This window comes from Vulpes lagopus, chromosome 12, assembly GCF_018345385.1.
Source record: "Vulpes lagopus strain Blue_001 chromosome 12, ASM1834538v1, whole genome shotgun sequence".
Taxonomy (NCBI): Eukaryota; Metazoa; Chordata; class Mammalia; order Carnivora; family Canidae; genus Vulpes; species Vulpes lagopus.
The window spans coordinates 38,811,949-38,835,850 of NC_054835.1; the positions used below are offsets into that span (position 1 = coordinate 38,811,949).

General features: G+C 35.7%; 2 protein-coding genes across 2 annotated transcripts in view; one reads left to right on the forward strand and one right to left on the reverse strand.

Moving 5' to 3' along the window:
* IKZF3 (IKAROS family zinc finger 3) overlaps positions 1-9,963 on the reverse strand; it is a 91,905-nt gene extending 81,942 nt beyond the window's left edge. The window contains exon 1 of the mRNA XM_041723715.1: positions 9,778-9,963. Coding sequence (XP_041579649.1) covers positions 9,778-9,784 — 7 coding nt within the window. The 5' untranslated portion in view covers positions 9,785-9,963. The remainder of the gene's footprint in view (positions 1-9,777) is intronic.
* A 4,155-nt stretch (positions 9,964-14,118) lies between these two features.
* On the forward strand, positions 14,119-20,858 carry ZPBP2 (zona pellucida binding protein 2). Its single transcript, XM_041727155.1, has 8 exons — positions 14,119-14,218; positions 14,372-14,437; positions 15,909-16,034; positions 16,894-17,055; positions 17,689-17,907; positions 18,545-18,627; positions 19,775-19,955; positions 20,531-20,858. Exons 1-8 carry the CDS (start codon positions 14,170-14,172, stop codon positions 20,623-20,625), a joined length of 981 nt encoding a protein of 326 aa, XP_041583089.1. The 5' UTR covers positions 14,119-14,169; the 3' UTR covers positions 20,626-20,858.
* The last annotated feature ends 3,044 nt before the right edge of the window (positions 20,859-23,902 follow it).

Below are 23,902 nucleotides of genomic sequence, written 5' to 3' on the forward strand. Positions count from 1 at the left end.
AAAAATACTTCATGTTTATAAATAAAATGGAGTTGGGTTCTGGCAGTTATTGGACATAAAATGCCACTGATTTTCTGAATAACAGAAAAATTCCAACGTGGAATGAAGAATGGCTTCCTAAAAGGGATGGCATTTGCAATAGAATATGGCAAATGAATAAAGATTTCAATGGGATTGTAGTACTAACACTGTCGGGAAGTCAGAAGTTGGTTTGGGTTGGAGAGACGAATTCATTTTTGGACTTGCTGGGTTTGAACAGCATTAGAAAATGGGAAGTTAGGAAAAGTAATGCAGGTTCAGGGAACACTAAGCAATCAGAATAACATTAGAGGACAGAGGATATCACTGGCAAAGGTATACTGAAGCTACATTGCGGATTATCTTAAATGCCCTACTAAGAAATTCTTAAAATGGTTTTTCAGTAGAGGAATAACTTGATAATATTTTAGGAAGATCATTATGGCAGCAATTCTTAAAATGGACTGAAGAAAGTAAGTCTAGATACAGGGTTACCAATAGAAAAGAACATGTAACAGTCTGAATCTATAGTTTTCAAAATGTGTTCTATGGAATTCCAGGGTTCCAGAGGGCTGCCACATGTGCCAATCTGTGTCAGAAGGAAAGGGCCAACAGTTAGGCAAGCCTAGCAGTAGTCTGTTGCTCTCTTCCTCCTCTCAACTGGAACATCACACTTGCATCTACCCCACATAAGATTTTTGTATAAAAGGGTATTCTGTTAATAAAAACAAATTTTTGTCTTTTTGTATGTGTCTCAACAAAATTCTTGTTGAACTGTGAGATGGACCATGGACTACCTCAGGGAGTCTTCATATAATATCAGTGTCATTGTATAGAGTTCTAACCACAAGATCCATAAGCATTACATTCATTCTTACTATCAACTTTTTAAGTCATTATTTGTCCCATTATAGAGAGTATGTCTCCATCCCTAAATTAGATTATGTGCAAAAATTCCCTAGGTTTGCTTAAGTTTGGAGCAAATAGGACCATATTAAGTCACGATGTTTGCAATGGAAAACTGTGGAGTCCTTTGAGAATCTCCAATTTTATAAATAAAATAAAAGAGATTATTTATTTATTTATTTATTTATTTATTTATTTATTTATTTATTTATCTATCTATCTCTCTCTCACACACACACACACAGAAGCAGAGACATAGGCTGCAGGAGAAGCAGGCTCCCTGCAGGGATCTCGATGTGGGAACTCGACCCTGGACCCCTGGATCACACCCTGAGCCAAAGACACATATTCAACCACTGAGTCATCCCAGGCATCCCTCCAAATTCCTTTTATTAACGTGTGCATGGATGCCGTTGGCTAGGCTAATATAAAAGCTATATACTTGTGTGCTTTGGTTTCTCAGTGCTACTAATTCAAATTTGAGGTAGGACTTCTATATACATTATCCTATTTAAATCTTTACAAGAACCATAACATTTAGAAATTTCCATGTATTATTGTATTCCTAAGGGTCACTTGTAAAGAGTCAAAACAGCTGGTTACATTCATAAATACCAAGGGCCTATCTTATACTGAAGTATTGTTTACCAAACAAGTTCACAGTCTTATTTCTAGAATGCATGATAAATGTTAAAATGGTGACTCATCCTAATTCTTTTACTGATTAATTCTGGGGGAATTTTGTTTTTATAGTCGCAAGAAGTGTCAGGATGGTCCATAAAGTCTTTTGTCTTACTGAAATGATTCTTAAACCAAGAGAAGTCAAGAATCAGTGGTTTATACCAGTTATGAATAATCTCTCTCACCTTGTCCCCTTAAATCCACTGGCACACAACTGCTTTAGACAAATATTTCTTGTAGGCCAATGGGTCAGCTATTTCTCAAGGTTTGAATGGTACAGCATAACATCTATGGTATCAAAATGAAGTTAGGAAGCTTAGTCTTAAAAAAGGAAGTTGTAGAGCCAAAGGGAACAGGGATTAATTTCTAATAGTCATAATTGCTACAGAACTTGCTGAATCTTAGACAATACTGGCTTCTAGAGACAACTTGGTTAGAAATGCATCTTCTTCTATTCCATAGTTTTAAAATATTTTTTTGAAGAAGCACTTCATTTTTCAAATGAAATCTTACATAGATTGCCATACATAAAACAGATAAAAAGGTATCTTAGTAGTATACAATACAGTAAGTTCAAATACATAATTACTGATGAAAGGTCCAACAATGAGGACAGTAAGCCTGTTTTAATAAACAAAAACTAAAAATCTATAGATACAGATGAAACTTACAGCTTTACATCAGCTTCAAACAAATACATTATTTCTGTATTTTGTCATATTTGTCAATATGAAAAGAAATGACAATGCATATATATATATATATATATAAACTGTTACCACTTGCAAGTGTTTTTCACCTTTTCAGAATAATTTTTTTAAAGATTTTTAAAAAATTTATTCATCAGAGACACACAGAGAGGCAGAGACACAGGCAGAGGGAGGAGAAGCAGGCTCCATGCAGGGAGCCCCATGTGGGACTTGATCCCAGGACTTGGGGATCACAACCTGAGCTGAAGGCAAACGCTCAACTGTTGAGCCATCCAGGCATCCCTTCAGAATAGTTTTTAATTTATTCCCTGAAATTTGGAAGAAGATGGTAAGTAATCTTTGTTTCAAAGCTGAATCACTAAAAATATCTAACAAATCTTCACATTCTTTAATTCTAAACACAAAAATCAGACAAGTAACCAAACCTTACAATAAGTACTCTAAAAATGTATAATATATAATCATGAGGTACCATGCTGCACGTTCTTGTTACTGAGCAGTTCATTACTACACTGTGGCAAAAGCATGTTCCAAGCACCTTAGCTTGAGCCTTTATGAGCACTTAGTTAAATAGAGGAAATAGAAGAGTTAATGATGTTCTTACTTAAATAATTTTACATGAGCAAAACATGCATGGGGAAAAAAATACGAGTACAGAACCACAATCTTACTTGTCACATTTATAAAATGTTAGTATTTCAAAGAGTTTCAAAGAGTTAAAAAAGTTTTATTTTGAGGTCAGAGTATGAATTTATACATTGAATAATCCTCAATGCACCAACACTTGGTAAATGATACTCAAAAAAGTCAAATGAAATTTAAATCAAGTTAGCCTCTGATGCACATCTGTGGTACTATCTACATGTATGCAAACATAAAATCAACTATTAATGAATATTAGTGAGTGAATTCATAATTACAGTGATAAAGGCAAATTATAGCAAAAATGATTGTTAAATATAAAAATTAGTAACTTTCAGTTTTAAGACTGGATCTATGATATATCAACTATGATGTAACTCCACATCTATAAAAAGGCTTGTGAGCATGATTTTTTTTCATATACACAGACTCTACATGACTAGTACAGGAAACTATTCTGATATGCCAAATATTCTGATAAATTAATAGTCTTTCAAATAGATATTACTCTGCAAGTGAACTGATAGTGCTGTGAACGAGAACTCTAAGTGAAGTATGTTGTCAACTTTAAAAACCAAAACATTTGTTATAAAGAAATGGTTTATCGTGGAAAGTGTAGTGCTTCCCTGAAATAAAGAATGTAGCAAAAATATTAAACAAATCCAAAAGTTAGAAGGCACTATATTATTTTGCTCGAGTAGAGCCAATATTGGATTAAAAAAGATGGTAGTATTCATATTGTTGGAGTTGGCCAACACCCCAAACTCTTCTACCAAACCTTTAACGGCACCTCTGACAAATTAACTAGCAAAATTAACCATTTTCTTTTTTTTTAAATTTTATTTATTTATTCATGAGAGACACAGAGACATAGGCAAAGGGAGAGGCAGCCCCCAAGAGGAAGCCTGATGTGGGATTCAATCCCAGAATTCTGCGATCACAACCTGAGGGCAGATGCTCAACCACTGAGCCACCCAGGTGCCCCAAATTAAGTAGTTTCAATGTCACTATTACCTTACTCTTTACCCTTAAAGCTGAACAAACAAACAAAGAAGTAAAATAAAATGACCAAATACACAAGAAACCTTCATTAATTTATTCAATTAATATGACTAGTTTTACTATGTGCTGAGGAGTGGGCTGATGATAAAAAGATGCCTACATTTTGTAACCTAACAGTCTAGAAGGGGCTACAGGTATATTAACTAAAATAAGCAAGAAAGCAGAGCCCAGCTGTCCATCGACAAATGAATGGATAAAGATGTGGTATATATGTATACGCTGGACTCAGCCATCAAGAAAAAAAAAGAAATCTTGCCATTTGCAACGACATGGTTGGAAATAGAGGATATGATGTTACGTGAAATAATCAATCAGAGAAAGACAATTATCATATGATCTCACTCATGTGGAATTTAAGAAAGAAAACAGGCTAACAGATATTATATAAGACTGATGAATCACTGACCTCTACCTCTGAAACCAATAACACATTATATGTTAATTAATTGAATTTAAATAAAATTTACAAAATAAGCAAGAAATCTAGTTACCTTTAGATTATTAAGAGCTACAAGTAGAAAATATAGTTTTGTATTGTTTCATTGGTGATGTTATTGAAATATTTTCAATTTCTCTTATTTTAAAAAAGTTACCTGTATAAACCCACAGATAATCTGATGTGCCAAAAAATTTCATCTCTAAGAACATATATTAACAAATATAATTTTGGGTACATTGCCAATTCTTTCGACATAAAAAGTCAGGAGGTAAGCTGGTTTTGAATTTTTGACAATGAGTAAAGAGTATTGTTCCATAAATGCATTTTATTCTGTTTCATATCCATTATTAAATACCTAATTTTTTATATCTCCTAAGTGGAACACATATCCAATATAATACGGGATAAACTCCATATTACTTTGATTTACTCTATACCACTTTGGACTCTAAGAACTTTAATTTTGGATGCAGAAAACAGATCTCAATTAAGGCTGAAAAAATACCCCATTCAAAATCACTGGGGACTAAAGTGTTTTGATAATTATATAGTAATAATAACTAATAGTTATGCATAGGTAATATCTCAAATAATCTACATATAATAGAAATATAATTGGTTTCATTATTTTATCTTTTTTTAGTGATTAAAAGACCTTAGGGTCATCCTTATGTTTTTAATTATTATAAATATACAGTTAGTAAAGAGTTGTATTTTTAAAAGGCTAGATAGCAGAGTGATCTCTATGTCCTTGTGATGTTTAGGATCTCTTTTCACAATAATTAATGAATCCTTAGCATTTAAAAATCATTTATTGAGCACCTACTACAGGCAGGTTTCTGTATTAATCTCTCAGCTCTTCTCATACAGCTTGAGTCAGGAGCCAATTAAAATTGGATGTCTGATAAAAGATCTATGAATAATCTTTTAGGGGGACACCTGAGTAATTCAGTGGTTGAGCATCTGCCTTTGGCTCAGGGCGTGATCCCAGAGTCCCAGGATCAAGTCCCACATTGGGCTCCCTGCATGGAGCCTGCTTCTCCTCCCTCTGCCTATGTCTCTGCCTCTCTTGAATAAATAAATAAAATATTTAGGAAAAAAAAGATAATCATTTAGTCCTACATAAGGAGTATATATAGTTAATATAATGAGAACTTTATAATAACGTATTAAAAAGGTATCAGTGGAAAGTTGTATGCTAATTTTATGGCATCATCTATATCTTACTGATTGAGAAAGCAAATTTCTGCTCATATTTGATCCATATTTTAATGAACTAATATGTGATCCTAAAATCTGCTGATATAAATTTAATAGGAATTATTTGACTTTAGGGATAGTTTAGCCAAAAAAAACAATTACACTTTTGTTTTCTTGGCTTTCTTTTTCTGTTATACCATTTAATTAAGTACTTTAAAAATTTTCTGAGTTCTATCAAAGAATTGCTAGCACCAATTTCCTACTCATAAAAATTAATTAAATAAAAGGCACAATAATAAACATAAGAAAAATTGTTTTTCAGCACTATTTTCTTAATTGAATGTAGCAAACTCTAAGAGTCTTTTATGAACCAGGAATTATTCCTGGCACTGAGCACACAAAAATAACACAGATTCTCTGCCCTCTAGAAGCTTAAAGACCAGTGTGAGAATAAACATTTAAATCAATAAATAATTTCAATACAATTGGTAGAAATATGCACATAAAGGAAAGACTCTTAGCCTTTAGGTGGAGGGAGGTGAGGGACCAGTAAGGTGACCACCAGAAGTCATCAGAGAAGTTCATCAGAAGGTCTGCAGAGCCTTCAGGGTGATGATGCTCTGAGCAGACTTCTTGGATGAATAGGCTTAACCATGTAAAGAATGGAAAAATTTAGTGAAGACATGAAAGTGTGAAATAGCATGTTGGATTATAGGAAGCACAAACAGGAATTTTCTAAATTATGTTCTATCAAGATCCTGTGGTCCTTCTGTAGCTTTTGTTCCTTTGAACTTTACCATTTCATCCCTTAAGCTCATAATGGAGGGCTACTAAACTCCACCATCTGAGTCTATATCTCTGTAAAACTCAACCATCCAAAGCATAGAAAGGAATTTAGAAATGAAAAATGGCTTCCACAAAAGCCATGTGATAAGAAGCAGAAGCTGACATCAAGAAGGAGACAAAATTTGTTTAATAACCCTGGAATATTTAGCGTAGGGGCATTCAGCTCTGTAAAGTTAAAAACCCCTGTGAGAATATATTATAGAATAATAATACATTACCAGATGGTCAGAATTGTGACCCAGGGTCACCAAGATAAAGTTATCTCTTGTGTATCTTGTTTATAAGACAGAGGGTTGTGTAATAAATACAATTTGAAAGATCTCTATCCAATATTGTTTAAATAGAAAGGTTTTATAATAAATAAGAAATATGTCAATACCTATGAAATTCATATTTGTGAACCACCTCATTTCTCAACCATAACAGATAGAAGAAATACTGTTATTACAACACAAGTAACAAAATTTAGCAACATCAAGAGTCTTTGGATAGAAAATATTTAGGATCACAGATTGTGAGAAAAGAAAAAAGTTATAGCTTCTGATTTATTATATGTATCAACTTTTCATTTTTACATGACAAAATTTCAATTTCAAAAGCTTATTTCATCTGACATCTTCACACATGGAAAGTCTCAATAAATGTCTGTTGAAGAATAAACTTAAAAAAGATTTTATATGCTGTCGGAATGCCTAACTAAACAGCCTCACATTTAACAATAAACTGTAGCATGTTAATTTGACCACCATATTAAGGCAGAAAATAAAGGTATTCCATAAAATATTCTACTTTCTTATACTGCCAAGAAATGAGAGGTACACACTATTGGTCAAATCTCTGTATATTGAGGCCAAAATGTCAAGATAATATAAATATATTTTAAATATTTTTTTTTAACATTTTTTTTTTTTTTTTTTTTTTTTATGATAGTCACAGAGAGAGAGAGAGAGAGGCAGAGACACAGGCAGAGGGAGAAGCAGGCTCCATGCACCGGGAGCCTGACGTGGGATTCGATCCCGGGTCTCCAGGATCGCGCCCTGGGCCAAAGGCAGGCGCCAAACCGCTGCGCCACCCAGGGATCCCAATATATTTTAAATATTAAACACACAGGCCAGATGAGTCAATCTCAGGTGGCTATAATGAACTAGATTTTTTACTACTTCAACTACTCTGTCCTCAAGGACCTGGTGTTAGAACAGCCAAAGTCACATCATTAACCTTTTTTTTTTTAATTTAATTTTTTCATTTAAGTGTTGAAGTTTTTGCATTAACTATCCTATATACCATCCAACTCTATGGACCTATAAATTTAATCTAGACATCTAAAATCACAACTGATCACTGCCTATATTCTATATTCCATTTCTTTCCATTTATAGTTTGAACATTCTAAATCAAATTCTCTACAAGTTTTCATTCCTTTCTTTGATTCAGAGAGTCTTTATTCAGGCTTATCTAAAAGTCTTTGTTAGGGGCATTATTATCCCAAATTATGCTATTTAGTTAATAATTTATTTCACATTAAATAAATGAATTTAGGAGTATTAATATTTACAGGGAAACACTCTAGCTTCCACAGATTTACAGTATTCTGTATGTTAGTCTGGAGAAGTGAAATGATTAATAATAAGAAAAAATAGGGATCCCTGGGTGGCGCAGTGGTTTAGCGCCTGCCTTTGACCCAGGGTGTGATCCTAGAGTCCTGGGATCGAGTCCCACATTGGGCTCCCTGCATGGAGTCTGCTTCTCCCTCTGCCTGTGTCTCTGCCTCTTCTCTGTGTCTCTCATGAATAAATAAATAAAAATCTTAAAAAAAAAGAAAAAATAGTGTTGGATATTAATTTATAACCACAAAAACAAATTCAGTAACTTATAATAATCAAAGCATGAGTTTTTTAAATTATTTTTTCATAGTGTACAGTGACCTATTTTTTTTCCTGTTCTTGGCCAACAAAACTTTTACATGTTAACAATTACACTTCATAAACTTCATTTTTAAATATTCACAATGTCAATTTTTAAGAGCTATTTTTAAGCCCCAATAATTAAATAATTTAAAAGCATAGTTTTCCATAAAAGAAAACACCTGAGGGATTATTTATAATGGCCATTTTAAAGTTTCCATATCCATACTAAACACATACTGTTCATTGACTTGTTTGGCATTCTATCTAAAAGGAAAAAATTTATATGGGCCACGGCAGTTAGAAAGATTGTAAGCACACCCATGTACAAACTGAGGATCCAGGATCACAAAATTGCACTCAATTATACTGCGGGGGGTGTCTGCCACCTGTATCTTGTGTTCCAGAATATTTAATAAAATTTAAATGACTTCATATACTCCAGACTTAGAGTTGCCAAAGATCAAGGTTCATTGACAACAGAAGATCCTTTTATTTTTATGAAAAAAAAAAGCCTATGCTATTCATAATATGTATCAAATTAACGTTTTCATTAGGTGTCAGTATCTCATTAAGGGAATGAATAGGTTTCGCACAAATTCTGATCTTCAAAATATCACCACCTTCCCCAATTTGAAATGCAGCTGCCATTTTCAAGGTTTTACAAACACTTGTTGAAAAGACCATTGAGAAGTTTACAACTGTAGTGTGAAATTTTAGTTTTCCTAAGTAAGTATCTACTGGAAAGTTTCTGAGAAGTCAGGATAGTTTCATGACTTTAAAAATTAATTCACATGAAACTTTTTAATTGAGTCTGATTTTTGCTTTGGGTAAAGAAGGATCATTAGAAGACAGAGTTCCAAGGGAACCACCAGTGCCAACCACTTAAAAATATTTACCTTTCCCATATGACAGCATTTACTCTTACAAGAAAAAAAGAAAAACTTTCACATTTCATTCTAAATAAGTCACTCAGATTAGCATAATTCCAACGGACACTTGAGGCCATGGATGAAAAAAGCATCCAAAAAGATCAGTGACTCCAACCTAGGTCTGCTGCCATTTCAGGGATGCCCCTTAAGTACTCTTCCTCTGCATACTTCTAGTCGACCCCTCATGTCTGACAACCCCTAAGACACAAAATTGAGGAGAAGTTATCACTTCTCAAAGTTAGGTGGGGGCTGGAAGAGGGCAATATAAAGAGATGTATGAGAACCAACACGCATTGCCTTCTGAAATTCCTCTTATTTACTCTTGACAAAAGAAATAAATAGAAGCAAAACTGAGATTCAGAAAGAACTCTCCCTGCTGCGTGCACTGGTTGAGCTTTTCAAAGACCCTTTAGAAAAGAAGCGGGCTGGAGGCTCACCTTCCATCTCGCCGGCGGGTTGGGCTGGGCTGGAGCTGCGCTCTGGCTACCCGGCCGCTCCACGTGCTCCTGCCGTCGCCGGGACGCAGCGCGCAGCTGGCGGGAGATTCCCGGCGCGGGGACTCCCCGGGATCCGGCCGCCGCGTCGGCGCAGATTGAAAGGGGCAGAAGCCGGCGACCGGCCGGTGCGCGGGGTTACAGCGGCGCTGGCTGGCGGCGGCTTTAAAGCACGATCGTCGCGGAGCGCCCGAGGTTCCGCACCTCCAACCCCCTTTTGAATGTGAAACCCAAGAACCAGATAGGATAGAAATGGCGCATCAGTAAATTGTCCCAGTGTCTATCTAATAAGGATAATAGATGGGAGAGTAATACGGTGGGAGGAGGGGAAATCTGGATCGTTTTCTTACAAGTTTAAGTTCAAAGAGGTTTGTCTTAAATTTAACAAGATCTGGAACTTTTGGTCTAGATTAGGGGATGATAGCCATGAATACCGTCAAAGAGAACTCACTTCCTTCGAAGTATTATATTTTTCCTCCTCTGGGTTTTTATTTTCACATGATAATTCCTGGTTCACGTTTTCAGAAAATTCTAAGACAGCTCAAAAGAATTTGGGCACTTTTATCAATTTAACTTTTTCATTTCGGGAAGCAAAAATTCTCTACTTTTGTTTTTCCTTCTGAGAGCTACTTGCCACCACTCACAAAATACTATGCACATAGTACTATTTACATGTTTGTTTTCTACTCTCCGCCTTCTAAATGGGATCTGAGCTTACAAAAATACATATACATACATATAATGTATCAGAAAAGTAAGTAAAGAGAATTAAGGTGTGTGTGTGATAAGATAGTTAATTAACAAAGATGTTACTGCACAGAAACATACCAGTCAACATCTTTCCCTAACATCCTTCCCGCTTTTAGAGGTAAAAGCATAAGTTTGACTGTAGGAAAAGGAAAGAGGAAGTGCCTATATAACATTTTTTCAAAAGCAGAATTTTTCTTTACATTGAAGTCCAAGGGGCATTGTTCTGGTGAATCCTTATAAAGGATTCAAATATAAAATCCTTATAAAGATATTGTGTTGAGTTGGACAACATGTGAATGATTCTCAAAAAGGCAACTTCCAACCTTGTTAGAAAATTATATTGTTACTGTATAAAAATATATTTCAGGCTTGAGGTTGGGGGATGTGCATCAGCAGAAACCCCACACTTACAAGTTAAAGTGTACATGTTGTGATTTTATGAATTTTAGTTTATTTTTAATATGCCTTGGTATAGAAGGTCAACATACATATATATGTGTGTGTATGTGTGTGTGTGTGTGTGTGTGTGTGTGTGTGTGTGTGTGGTGGGTGATTTTTTTTTTTTTAATGAGTAAATAAACACATTGGCTTTGTTTTAAGATTATGACACCATGGTAGTATCTTGGTAGATTGCATGGGTTGGAGTTCCACAGGATGATATCAATTTTGGAGAAATACTCTAAACACCAGGTCTAATTATAGTATTGAAAGGGGAAATTTGTTGTTTGTTAGTTTCTAAAAGCAAAAATAGCACATCAAAAGTAGCAGAAGAGGAACTGTAAAATTTCACAGGGATGGTTTAAGGATGAATAGTTATTTGGTTATTAAAAGGATGTAAAAACTGTTATTATACTTAAGCAGTGGGACGTGTTACTACTCTATAAGTAATTAGTTCAAAATGGAGAATTTCAGACTCCAGAGAATGGTACTTAAGGGAATAGATAAAAAGTAGATGGATGAAATAATTTATGTAGCTACTCCACCGTTAAGGAGGTGGAGCATAAATCCCCACTCCTTAAATATGGGCTTCCTATAGTGACTTCCTTCCAAAGAATACAGTATAAAAGGGACGGAAAGAGTAATTTTCAAGTAGAGAAACCTGACAAACACTACCTTAGCCAGGTGATCAGCGTAACATCAACAGTGATAAAATGTGTTGATAGTATGTACCCTTAATGTGATATAATGGGAATGGCACTTTATAGTCTTCCACCCCAAAATCTATAGCCTTAGTATAATAAGAGAAAACATCAGTCAAATTTTAATAGAGAGGCATTCTACAAAGTATCTAACCAGTTAAAGTCAAGTAATGTCATCAAAATTGTCATTAACTAAAAAAAAAAAAAAAATTGTCATTAACTTTCAAGGTTATCAAAAACAAGAAATGTCTGAGAAACTGTCACAGCCAAGAAGAACCTAAGGAGACCTGAGGACTTAATGTAGTGTGGGAATCTGGATGAGATTCTGGAACATGAAAAGGACATTAAGTAAAAATTAAGAAATCTAAATAAAATGTATACCTTATTTGACAGTAATGTATCAACTCTGGTTCATTAATTTTGAGAAATGTACTAATGTTAGATGTCAAGAGTAGGGAAAACTAGGTGGAAGTGCACAAGAACTCTGTACTCACACTTTTTCTGTAGATCTAAAATGGTTCTACGATTAAAAGTTTATTTTAAAAGAATGCACGAGTCCTTTCAACAAATAGCTACTACTTATTTGGTTAAGTCTCTTCTCACACTATTCAAAGTTTATTACATGGGATTTATAAGGATCTATTAGGATTTATAATGTACTTTGACTAAAGCTGGAATGGCGAACTGCTAGGGAATTAAAGATAATGCCTAAATTTGTCTTCATTATCACTCCCTCAAGAAGGAAGGGAACAGTTGAGACTAAACCATGAATCTAGACACAGTAACTGCCATTGGGTGGATCTGACTCACCGAATCACATCTCATGGTTTAAGCTATGTAGGTATAATTAACAGTGACTAAAAATGAAATTACTGACAAAGGTTGCTCCTGGACTATCTGAGATAGTCCAAGTACTGACTTGGCTCAAAGGAAATAAAACTGAAAACTCTTGATCTCACCCAAAATAATCATTCTGCACCCTGTCTGAACCTTGGTCTCTTTACCCATCAGCCTACTCAAAACCACCCCAGAGGGTGTCCCGCTGGTAAGAAATAGACAACAAACAGGCCACTAAACTGGTATCCAAGAAGGAACCATGAGCTCTGTGATCTTGACTCATCTACCATCCATCCCTAAGGGAAAAGCAGACTTGGCAGATCTTGCCTTTCAGCTGGGCCCGTTTTCTTTTTTCTTTTTTAAAAGATTTTATTTATTCATGAGAGACAGAGAGATAGAGAGAGAGAGAGAGAGGCAGAGACATAGGCAGAGGGAGAAGCGGGCTTCTTGTGGGGAGCCTGATGTGGGACTTGATTCCAGGCTCAGGACCACGACCTCAGCCAAAAAAGCAGAGGCTCAACCATTGAGCCACCCATCTGCCCCTTGATTGGGCCCATTTTCAAAAGCAAGGTTAGTTCACAACCCTAGGTAAATTTGCATGGGGGTCTCCCAACACCCTTCGATATTTGATGTGAAAAATAGAGGTGAGGGCAGCCCAGGTGGCTCAGCGGTTTAGAGCCGCCCTCAGTCCAGGGCGGGATCCTGGAGACCAGGGACCAAGTCCCACGTCGGGCTCCCTGCATGGAGCCTGCTTCTCCCTCTGCCTGTGTCTCTGCCTCTCTCTGTGTGTCTCTCATGAATAAATAAATAAAATCTTAAAAAAAAAAAAAAAAAAAAGAAAGAAAGAAAAGAAAGGTGAAATGTTCCTCTAGTGTGGGAAGGGCTGGAAACGCCTTCTTGGCACACGAGTGGTTCTTCGTTTTGGGGGGGAGGGGTACAAAATGCGGCTAGGTAAAAATAGGGTGGAAGAGTTTGGAAAAGATGCCACACACAACTTCAGGCAGAATTCAGGAGGAGCAAGGAACGGGAAATTCGCACAAGCTCTTTGCTTCCTACTAGGAGGAAATTCTCACATGCGTCTCCCTCCCTCCGATTCTAATGTAATTGCATCCTTATTCGCCTTACCCCATCGTCCCACTTGGGATCCACAGTGTTCCTCTGGTGGATCGCTTCAGCTTCCAGAAAAGAAAGTAACTGAAACGCGAAGGCTTGGCTTCTTTAACATTACCCGTTCCTTAACTTGGGAAGGGGCGTGGCTACTCAGAGAGCTCGGTCACAGAGAGCGCGGGAAAATGGTGCCAGGCGCGAGGCGCTCACACGAGGGTAGTCGCGTGCGCACGCGTGGTTGAGGCGTTCGCCTCCCACGCTCGGGCCCAGCATGCGCCCACTCCCTCCTGCGCACGCGCGCGCGCACGCGCGTGAGAGGCCCCAGAGCGCGCATGCGCTCTCCTGCGCGTCCGCTCCCACTGTAGCTAGGGACCGGTAGGGGAGCTGACCCCGGCGGTTTGCTCCGCTCTGTGGAGGAGAGATGGGGAGGCGCTGGGCCTGGGCTGAGGTAGGAAGGAGCCCGCCCCTCGACGCCTCCCTCGACGCTAGCCCCTGAGCCGTGATGCGAGCGTGGGTCCTACTCTCCGCGGTGCTCTGGTACCTCACTGGAGGTGGGGCTCCTCCCTCTGCCCCCCTCTCCCCTGTCCCCCACCCTCAGTCTGGCCCCTCTTCCCAGTCCTGCCCGTTCCGCTTCACTTTGCCCTGCCCCACTCTGAGCTCCCACTCTTCTTCTACCTAAAGTCACTGGTTTCTTTCTTCCACAGTTGGATGGCAGCGTTCTTCTGAACGCACCGGGAAAGGCTTCATTTATGGCAGACCCGGACACCCAGGTACTGAGGACCTCTTCACCTGAAGAGTCTATCAGAAGAGCCTGGTGTGCAGTGGACCTACTAAAGGCTCTTCCAGCGGAGGGAAAGGGAGAGAAAGTTCATTGAACGTCCACCTGGTGCTTGGCACTCGCGTCATTTCATCCTTACAGCGATGCCTGAGTGTGTATCATCTGGCCTAAAGCCACGCAGCTCGGATTCATTCCAAGATTTTCTCGATGCCACCTCACTGCCAGGCGTCTCCGCTGCTTTGCAACCTGCGAGGCCCACTCAGAGTCATTTCCAGGGCTGCAAGTCCCTCTATTTGGAGCTCCTACAGTCCTTTTTTTTTTTTTTTTCCTAAAGATTTTATTTATTTATTCACGAGATATACAGAGAGAGAGGCAGAGACATAGGCAGAGGGAGAAGCAGGCTCCCCGCGGGGAGCCTGATGTAGGACTCGATCCCGGGATCCCGGAACGGGATCATGCAAGGCAGCTGCTCAACCAATGAGCCACCCAGCAGTCCCTCCTACACCTCCTTTAAGGCTCAGCTCTAATGTCCTTTATCACTGTGATGACTCTTTCCCACACTCTCCGAGGAAAATTAGTCACGTAGCTGACTTTTAGATAATTTGGGGCCAGTTCACGGCATTTGTCTTATTTTGGGATCTCTCCGTGTTTGGAGCCCCTCTTTTCTCCAACACCCAAATTGTGGTTTGGTGTCTTCTTTTAAGGTTTAGACCCTGGCATTCAGTAGACTTTCTTTTCTTTTTTAAGATTTTATTTATTCATGAGAGAGACAGAGAGAGGCAGAGACAGGCAGAAGGAGAAGCAGGCTGCTTGCCTTGAGCCTGATGTTGGACTCTATCCCAGGACCCTGGGATCACGCCCCGAGCCAAAGCAGACACTAAACCACTGAGCCACCCAGGCATCCCTCAGTAGACTTTCAAATCAATATCTTGTGGGACTGCATTGGTTCTAAGTAGAGTATTGCTGCCTCTATTAGATTTGAAACAAAATAGGTAATTACAGAAAACCTCTCTAGTATGCCCCCATATAAGTTTAATTATTGTCCCCCAAAGAGGGCATTTGTAGATAAATATCAAGTTCCTTTTAGGGATGACAATGATCATCTTGAGAATAGTTTCACAACCAATTTCAAATCATTTTCTGACCTGTAAATTGATTCCACTAACCCTTCAAAAAATTGTGATTTAAGTGAGTTCTGAATCTGTGCATTAAGATGAACCAAATATATCATGTACATTTTTATAATAAAACTATAATATCACAAAAAAGAATATGGACTATCAGTCTAGAGTTTTAAAAACTTAAGAAGGAATTTATGTTAGCATTCTCAATGTTATAATCATACGCGGATTTTCAAAATACTGAAATTCAAAAAGAACTAATCAGTGTGTCTTTGGGGCCAAAATGTTAGGAACTATATTTCTTAATTTAATTTTGCTTTATATTATTTTATTTTGTCATAGTGAAAATATATGTAAAATTACATCACAATAGCCCAATCCTTGCCTGTATGGATTTTAGACGTGCTAAAAAAGAAACAGTGGACCCCACCTACTTATGGATTGGGCCTAATGAAAAGCCATTAACAGGTAATTTATTTGATCTAGTATCTTCTTTTTAAATGATGGGGACTTTTTTTTTAAAGAGAAAAGCACTGTCACTTATTGGATTGAACAAACTGAAATTTAATTTCAACTGCAGTTTCACTTGCTCCATATTTAGATATAACAAATCATATCTTCATCTGTGCTTTATTTTCTCTTTATGAAAAAACTGAAGCAGTAATTTTTGTATCCTACTTCCCAGAGCTATATTAGTTCAAAAGTTTTTATAAAACCTAAAAATTATCTTTATAGCATCTACGTTGGAGATAAAGTATTGAATATGTAATTCTTCATGATGTTAGAAGAGTGTCTTGGAATATTAGCATTATTAATTTCTGTCTTATGTGAGGAAATTGTGTAGTATGACAGAGCAGTGTGATCTCATTTACTAAATTATCAACATAAATCAATTGAAATTAAAGGCCAAGAAATGAGCTAAAGTAAACCAAAAAATATATACCTATATATATATGTATGTATATTTTAAGATTTTATTTATTTACGCATGAGAGACACACACAGAGAGAGAGGCAGAGACACAGGCAGAAGGAGAAGCAGGCTCCATGCAGGGAGCCCAATGTGGGACTCTATCCCGGATCTCCAGGATCACGCCCTGGGCGGAAGGCAGCACTAAACCACTGAGCAACCCGGGCTGCCCCCAAAATATATTTTAAAACTGTACTTATGTGGTTTTCCAGAGAGTAATAACAGAATTAAGATTTTTTTGAATTCTTGAGGTTAAATAGTCCATTTTTTCATTTTTGTATTCATTTGTAACCCCAAGTTTACTAAATAATATTTGAATTGTTATATGTTAAATAACTAATTTACTATTTCTGTTTAGTAAATGATCGAATAAATATAACTAAAACAGGAAAGCTGAAGGTGAAAGATTTTCTGGAGGCTTTGTCTGGACTTTACACGTGTACTCTTTCTTATAAGACTGTCAGAGCAGAAACCCAAGAAGAAAGTATAGTAAAGCAAAGATATGACTTTCTGATCTTTGGTAAGAATATGGGCACATTTTAACTTACACATTTAGCTTGGATAAGAATTAAGTGAATGGTCTCTTCATTTAGTGAAAATGAGTCTGTTGTATATAATCATCATGACTTACGGAGTATTTTAGCATATTTGACCACACAAACTCTTAAATTGACATCTGGATAGTGTGTGTCCTAAATAATCCTCTTTCAGCCTCCTGCTTTCTACCATCTAGGTGTGCATGCACAATCTACTTTATCACAATTTGCCAGGTAATTTAAAACTGATGTTTAATTCTATAAAAGCAAATTGATAATCCTTTTCACTGGCCTATGTTGACAACAGTGACACTTTCTGCAAATTAAGACATTTCTCCATCTTATTTTTTTTTGATACTGTTAACTTATCTATACATTCAGCCATTTCTTCTCTTGTACTGAGTAGATAACATACCAGATGAAAACAACTTTTTTTCATTAAATTTACTAGTTTTGTGTATTTTTTGAGGACAAACTGATAAAACATTTTATTAGATAAGTTTCTATGTTGATTTGCAAGATTAATGTGATTTAATATTACATGTTATTTGCAAATTGTTTGGTAGAGGAAATTAATGGTAAGCACAATTGTTTTTATTCTCATCTTTTTCTTAAAGCCTATCGGGAACCTGATTATTCATATCAGATGGCTGTACGTTTTACCACAAAGTCTTGTGAAGGAAGATATAATGACCTGCTTTTTAGAGTGCTGAAGAAAATCTTGGATAATTTAATCTCTGATTTGTCATGCCATATCATAGAACCATCATATAAATGCCATTTTGTTAAAATTCCAAAACATGGCCTCCTACATGAGCTATTTATAGCTTTTCAAGGTAAGAAAAAAAATTTAACACTTCTTTAATTTGAGATGTCTTGCAAATAGTAGGCATTACAATATTTGTTAAGCACTAAAGTGTACTGTTGATTCTAGCCTGATTAAGGTTTAAAAATGAACAATTAATTATTTACCTTAACAGTAATATATTGTTGCTTATCTTTTATTTTTTATTCATTTTATTTTTTAAAATAGGGTCCAAACCCAATGTGGGGCTTGAATTCACAACCCTGAGATCAAGAGTTGCATGCTCTATAGACTGAGCCAATCAGGCACCCCAATATTGTTACTCATCTTTTAGAAGTTGATATCATTTTATACATACTATGCAGCTAATATTTAATTTATAAATTCTTATAAAATTTAATTTGTATTTTTTAGAAGAACTTAATAAAAGGGCGGAACAAAACCAAATTTATTTCCATTAATTTTAAAGCCTTGTAGTTACTTTGATTAGCCCCCAGATGGAGTGAAATCATAATGTATAAATTATTCAAATTGTACACTTTATTACTAGGATTAGATAGTTTAAACACATGCATGCATGCATACTGAATTCAGCATTTAAAGCTTTATTGGAATGTTTGGAATTTTTTAGAATTCTTTTGTGAAGATACCATTTTTTTCCTCTCTAGTCAATCCTTTTGCACCAGGGTGGAAAGGTGCATGCAAGGATTCTGTTGATTGTGAAGATACCACTAATCATAATATCCTCCAGGTGAGAATTTCAACGTAGGGGGAAAGTATTTGAATAGTTAGGAAAGCTATGTAAAAATTTTTGTAAATATTTCATTTTACTAATTTAAAAGTTTCTTCAAAAATCGATTTTTCCATGTTGTATTTATTAATAATAGGCATTCTAGCAAATAGATTTAAATTATTATTTTAAAAAATGTGAAGCATTATTGATTTTTGTTTCAGTTTTTTAAGCAGAGATTGTGAGAGTCTTGCCTATTTCAAGATGTTTTGTTTTGGAATAATACACTTAGAATAATACATAGCTCCCCAGGTTAATAGTACGTATTTTTTCTCTGATGGAAGAATGGATCCCTGGTTTTTGTTTCTCAAGTGGTAACTAAGCAGCAACTTGAAGAACAGCCCCACAATCATGTAATCCTAGGTTAAACCAGTATTTCTTCCAAAATTGTATCTATGTTGGTCATAATAGTTGCTTTCCCCTCTGCCATTCTCAGAGGCTAAGGACATAGTCTAAAAAATTACTCTCCTGATCTAGTCCTGAGCCCATACCCTTAATATTGTACATGGCTTATGGAAAGAATTCAGTTAATATTAGTTATTATTAAGCTCTGTTTTCAGGGACACCTGGGTGGCTTAGTGGTTGAGCATATACCTTTGGCTCAGGACATGATCCTAAGGTCCGGGGATCGAGTTCTGCATCAGGCTCCCCACAGGGAGCCTGCTTCTCCCTCTTCCTATGTCTCTGCCTCTCTCTGTCTCTCATGAATAAATAAATAAAATCTTTAAAAATAAATAAATAAATAAAGCCTGTGTTCAAAAAAATAAAATAAAATTTACATCATTGGTTTCTAATACTGATTAGAGAACAGTTTTGGTTTCTATTTTGTTTGGCTCTTTAGAATTAGAAATAATGAACTCTCATGGAGTAGACATGCTGCAAATAATTTAAACCTCAATTTAATTTTTCTTAAATATTGTACATATGAACTGACAATTGAATAAGGTCAAGGCTAGATTAATTTTAGTATTAACACAACTTTTCAGGAATTCATCTGTTGGATATAGCATGACATGCTTATACTATGTTTCATTGCCTCTGTTACAGGGGGATAAATTTGGTTCACAGTTTAGTAATTGTACTTCTTTCTGGTATTTTAAAATCTTAGGCAAGAGATCGGATAGAAGAATTTTTCCGGAGCCAAGCATACATTTACTACCACGACTTTAATAAAACTATACCTGCTATGCACTTTGTGGACCACAGTTTTCAAGTAGTACGTTTGGATAGCTGTCGTCCAGGCTTTGGAAAAAATGATGGTCTACACAGTAATTGCGCTAGCTGTTGCGGTAATTATAAAATATAACTATCTAAATATTTAGGTTATGTAGTCAGAAGAATAGATGAATAATTACCTTAGGATTATTGAATATAGTGGTTCTTTCACAAAATGTTCTATTTAGTTAAAGGGAAGTAAAAATTCAAAGTCTAAATTTCTAAGTATCGTTATGTATATTAATTCTTCCTAATGCATTCTTCTGTGTTATAAAACATTTCCATAGTGTTCTGAGTTAAGCTGCTATGCTATGAAGGAAAACAACAGAATGGTCCTACCTAGGAAACAGAATTGGAAATAGAAAGTAGAAAATTAGAAATAGGAACTCATAAGTGGGGCACTGCAGAAGATACTGTAAAATGCTGATTTTAAAGGGAAAAATAGGATCCTAACTTTCTCCTACCTTTAAGATCATGAAATTACAATGTTTCAAACTCATAAATAATCTTCCACAACTTAATTGGTGAACATTACTCAGTATAATAAAGGTATAGAAACACTGTGATACTGAAAGCAGATTTATATTACTGGTATAAAATACCTCTAACTGAAATGATGGTAATCTACTCCGTGTTTTTTCCTCTGCAGTGGTTTGTAGTCCTGGGACTTTTAGTCCTGATGTTGATGTTACTTGTCAGAACTGCGTTTCCGTCCGTATTTATGGAGCTAAATCTTGTGCATAAACTTCAAACAAAAATTGTAATATGAAGACTAGAGGTGAAAGTATGTTCCTTGCTTGTGGAGGTGGGGAACATAAGATAATTTGTTCACATCCCGGAGCATCAAAGATCCATTAAGTAAGATCAGTAAGACCAAAACATTGGAAAACATACATTTTAGAAACTTTAAAAAATAGTTGACTTGGCATTTCTAAGAAGGAATTTAATATCTCCAGTGTACAAAGGAAAGTATTAGCGGATGTTTTTCAATGAAATATGTTTTGCTGTTTAGAAACTGAATCTGTTGCTCTGTACTTAAGACTATATTAAGGTCAAGAAGAGTAGCAAAGGATAACATAATAAAAACTTTATACTTTCTATAATATTAATTTGTTTGAAATCACTCTGATATGATATAAAGGCATGTATATTACCTTTGTAATTAGAACCAAAAAACTTATTTCCTTTGGTCCCTTTGCTTTTAGTTTGTTTTTAAAATAATTTGTTTTGAAAATACAGTTTCAGATTTATAGATAACTGAGCAGATATTAAATAGAGTTCTATATACTTACTCCAGCTCATGTCCCTCCCCCTTCCCCAATTTCCCCTACTGTTAACCTCTTGCATCAGTGTGATACATTTGTTACAATTAATGAACCAACATTGATACTATTATTAACTATAGTTCATAGTTTACATTAAGGTTCATTCTTTGTATTATACAGTTCTATGGGTTTTGACAAATGCATAGTACCTTGTGTTTACCATTACAGTTTCATACAGAATAGTTGCACCACCCTAAAAATCCCCTGTGCTTTACCTATTCATCTTGCTCTTGCTCCAGAACTGTTGACACGACTGACTTTTTTATTGTCTTTATAGTTCTGCCTTTGCTAAAATGTCATGTACTTGGAATTATGCAGTATGTAGGCTTTTCAGGCTGGCTTCTTTCACTTAGCAATATGCATTTAAGGTTCCTACATGTCTTTTTTGTGACTTGATTATTTTTTATTGCTGAACAATATCTCATTGTATGGATGTATGAAGGACATACATGGAAGGTTGCTTCCAGTTTTTGGAGATTATGAATAAAGCTGCTGTAAACATTTGTGTGCAGGTTTTTGTGTGGACTTAAGTTTTCAACTCAATTGCACAAATACCCTAGGAACATGATAGCTGGATTGTATGGGAAGATTATGTTTAGTTTTATAAGAAACTGCCAAACCATCTCCCAAATTAATTTACCATTTTTCATTCTCACCAGCAATGAGTATGTTCTTGATGCTTCTCATCCTCACCAACTTTTGGTATTTTCAGTTGTTCGGATTTTGCCATTCTAATAGGTATATAGTAGTATTTCATTGTTGTTTTAATCTGAAATTCTCTAATTACATCTGATGCTGAGCATCTATTCATATTCTTATTTTGTATATCTTCTTTGGTTAGATGTCTATTCAGATCTTTGTTCATTTTTTTTTTGGATTGTTTATTCTCATTGCTGAGTTCTAGTAGTTCTTTGTATATTTTAGATCCTTCTCCGATACGTTTTGCAAATATTTTCTCCCATTCTTTTAACAGTCTTTCATTAAGCAGAACTTTTAATTTTAGTAAAGTCCAACTTACCATTTTTTTCTTTCATGGATCATGCTTTTGGCATCATACCTGGAAACTCTTCATCAAACCCATAGTCATCTAGATTTTTCTCCAATTATATTCTAGAAGTTACATAGTTTCATGTTTTACATTTAGGTCTAGCATTTATTAATTTTTGTGAAGAGTATAACTTGTGTGTCTAGATTCATTTATTTGCATATGGATGTCTAGTTCCAGCATCATTGTTGAAAAGACTATCCTTTGCTCCTTCGTCAATGATCCATTGACTACATTTGTGTGGGTCTATGTCTGGGTTCTGTATGTCTGGGTTCTAAATTCCATTTATCAATTTTTCTATCCTTTCATCAATACCATGCTGTCTTGATTACTGTATAGTAAATCTTAAATTTGGTTAGTATCATCAGTCCTCTGACTTTCTTCTTCTTTAGGATTGTGTTGTTCTGGATCTTTGACCTTCCATATAAACTTTTGAATCAGTTTGTTGATAACCACCAAATAACTTGCTGGGAATTTGGTTGGAATTCCATTAAGTCTAGATTGAATTGGGAAAAACTGACATATTAAAAATATCAAGTCTTCCTATCCAGGAACATGGAATATGTCTCTATTTATTTAGATCTTCTTTGATTTATTTAATCAGAGTTTTGTACTTCTTCTCACATAGATGCTGTACATATTTTCTTAGATTTATGTCTAAATATTTAAAGTTTTTGGTGCAAATATAAAATATATTGTATTTTTAAAATTTCAAATTCCACATGTTCATTGCTGGTATTTAGGAAGGCAATTGACTTTTGTATATTAAGCTTATATTCTGTTATCTTACTGTAAATGCTTATTAATTCAGGATATTTTTTGTTGATTCTTTGGACTTTTTTTTTCTTTTTAAGATTTGTTTATCTTAGCACGTGCATGGGGAAAGGGCAGAGGGAGAGAGAATCCTAAGCAGACTCCATGCTGAGCATGGAGCCTGATTCTGGGTTCTATCTCATGACTTCAAGATTATAACCAAGAGTCAGATCCTCAACCAACTGCACCACCCAAATGCCCTGATTCTTTGGGCTTTTCTACCTCAACAATAATGTTATCCATGAACAAAGACAGTTTTGTTTCTTCCTTCCCAGTCTTTTTCACTTTCTTGTTTTGTCTTACTGCATTAACTAGAACTTCCAGTATGATACTGCATAGGAGTGGTAAGAGAGGACATCCTTGCCTTGTTCTGGATCTTAGAAAGCATCCAGTTTTTTTACCACTAAGTATGATGTTAGCTATAGTTTTTTTTTTTATAGATATTCTTTGTGAAGTTGAGGAAGTTCTACTCTATTCTTAATTTTCTGAGAGTTTTTATCATGAATGTGTATTGGATTTTACCAAACGCTTTTTCTGCATTTATTGATGTGATCATATGATGAGATGGATTGCATTAATTGATTTTCAAATGTTGAACAATCCTAGTATATTTAGAATAAATCCCTTTTGCTCATGGTGTATAATTATTTTTATACATTGTTGAATTTTATTTGCAAATAGTCTGTTGAGATTTTTGCTTTTAGGTTGATAAGATATATTGGTCTGCAATTTTCCTTTCTTGTAATATCATTATCTGAATTTTATTTGCAAATAGTCTGTTGAGGATTTTTGCTTTTAGATTGATAAGATATATTGGTCTGCAGTTTTCCTTTCTTGT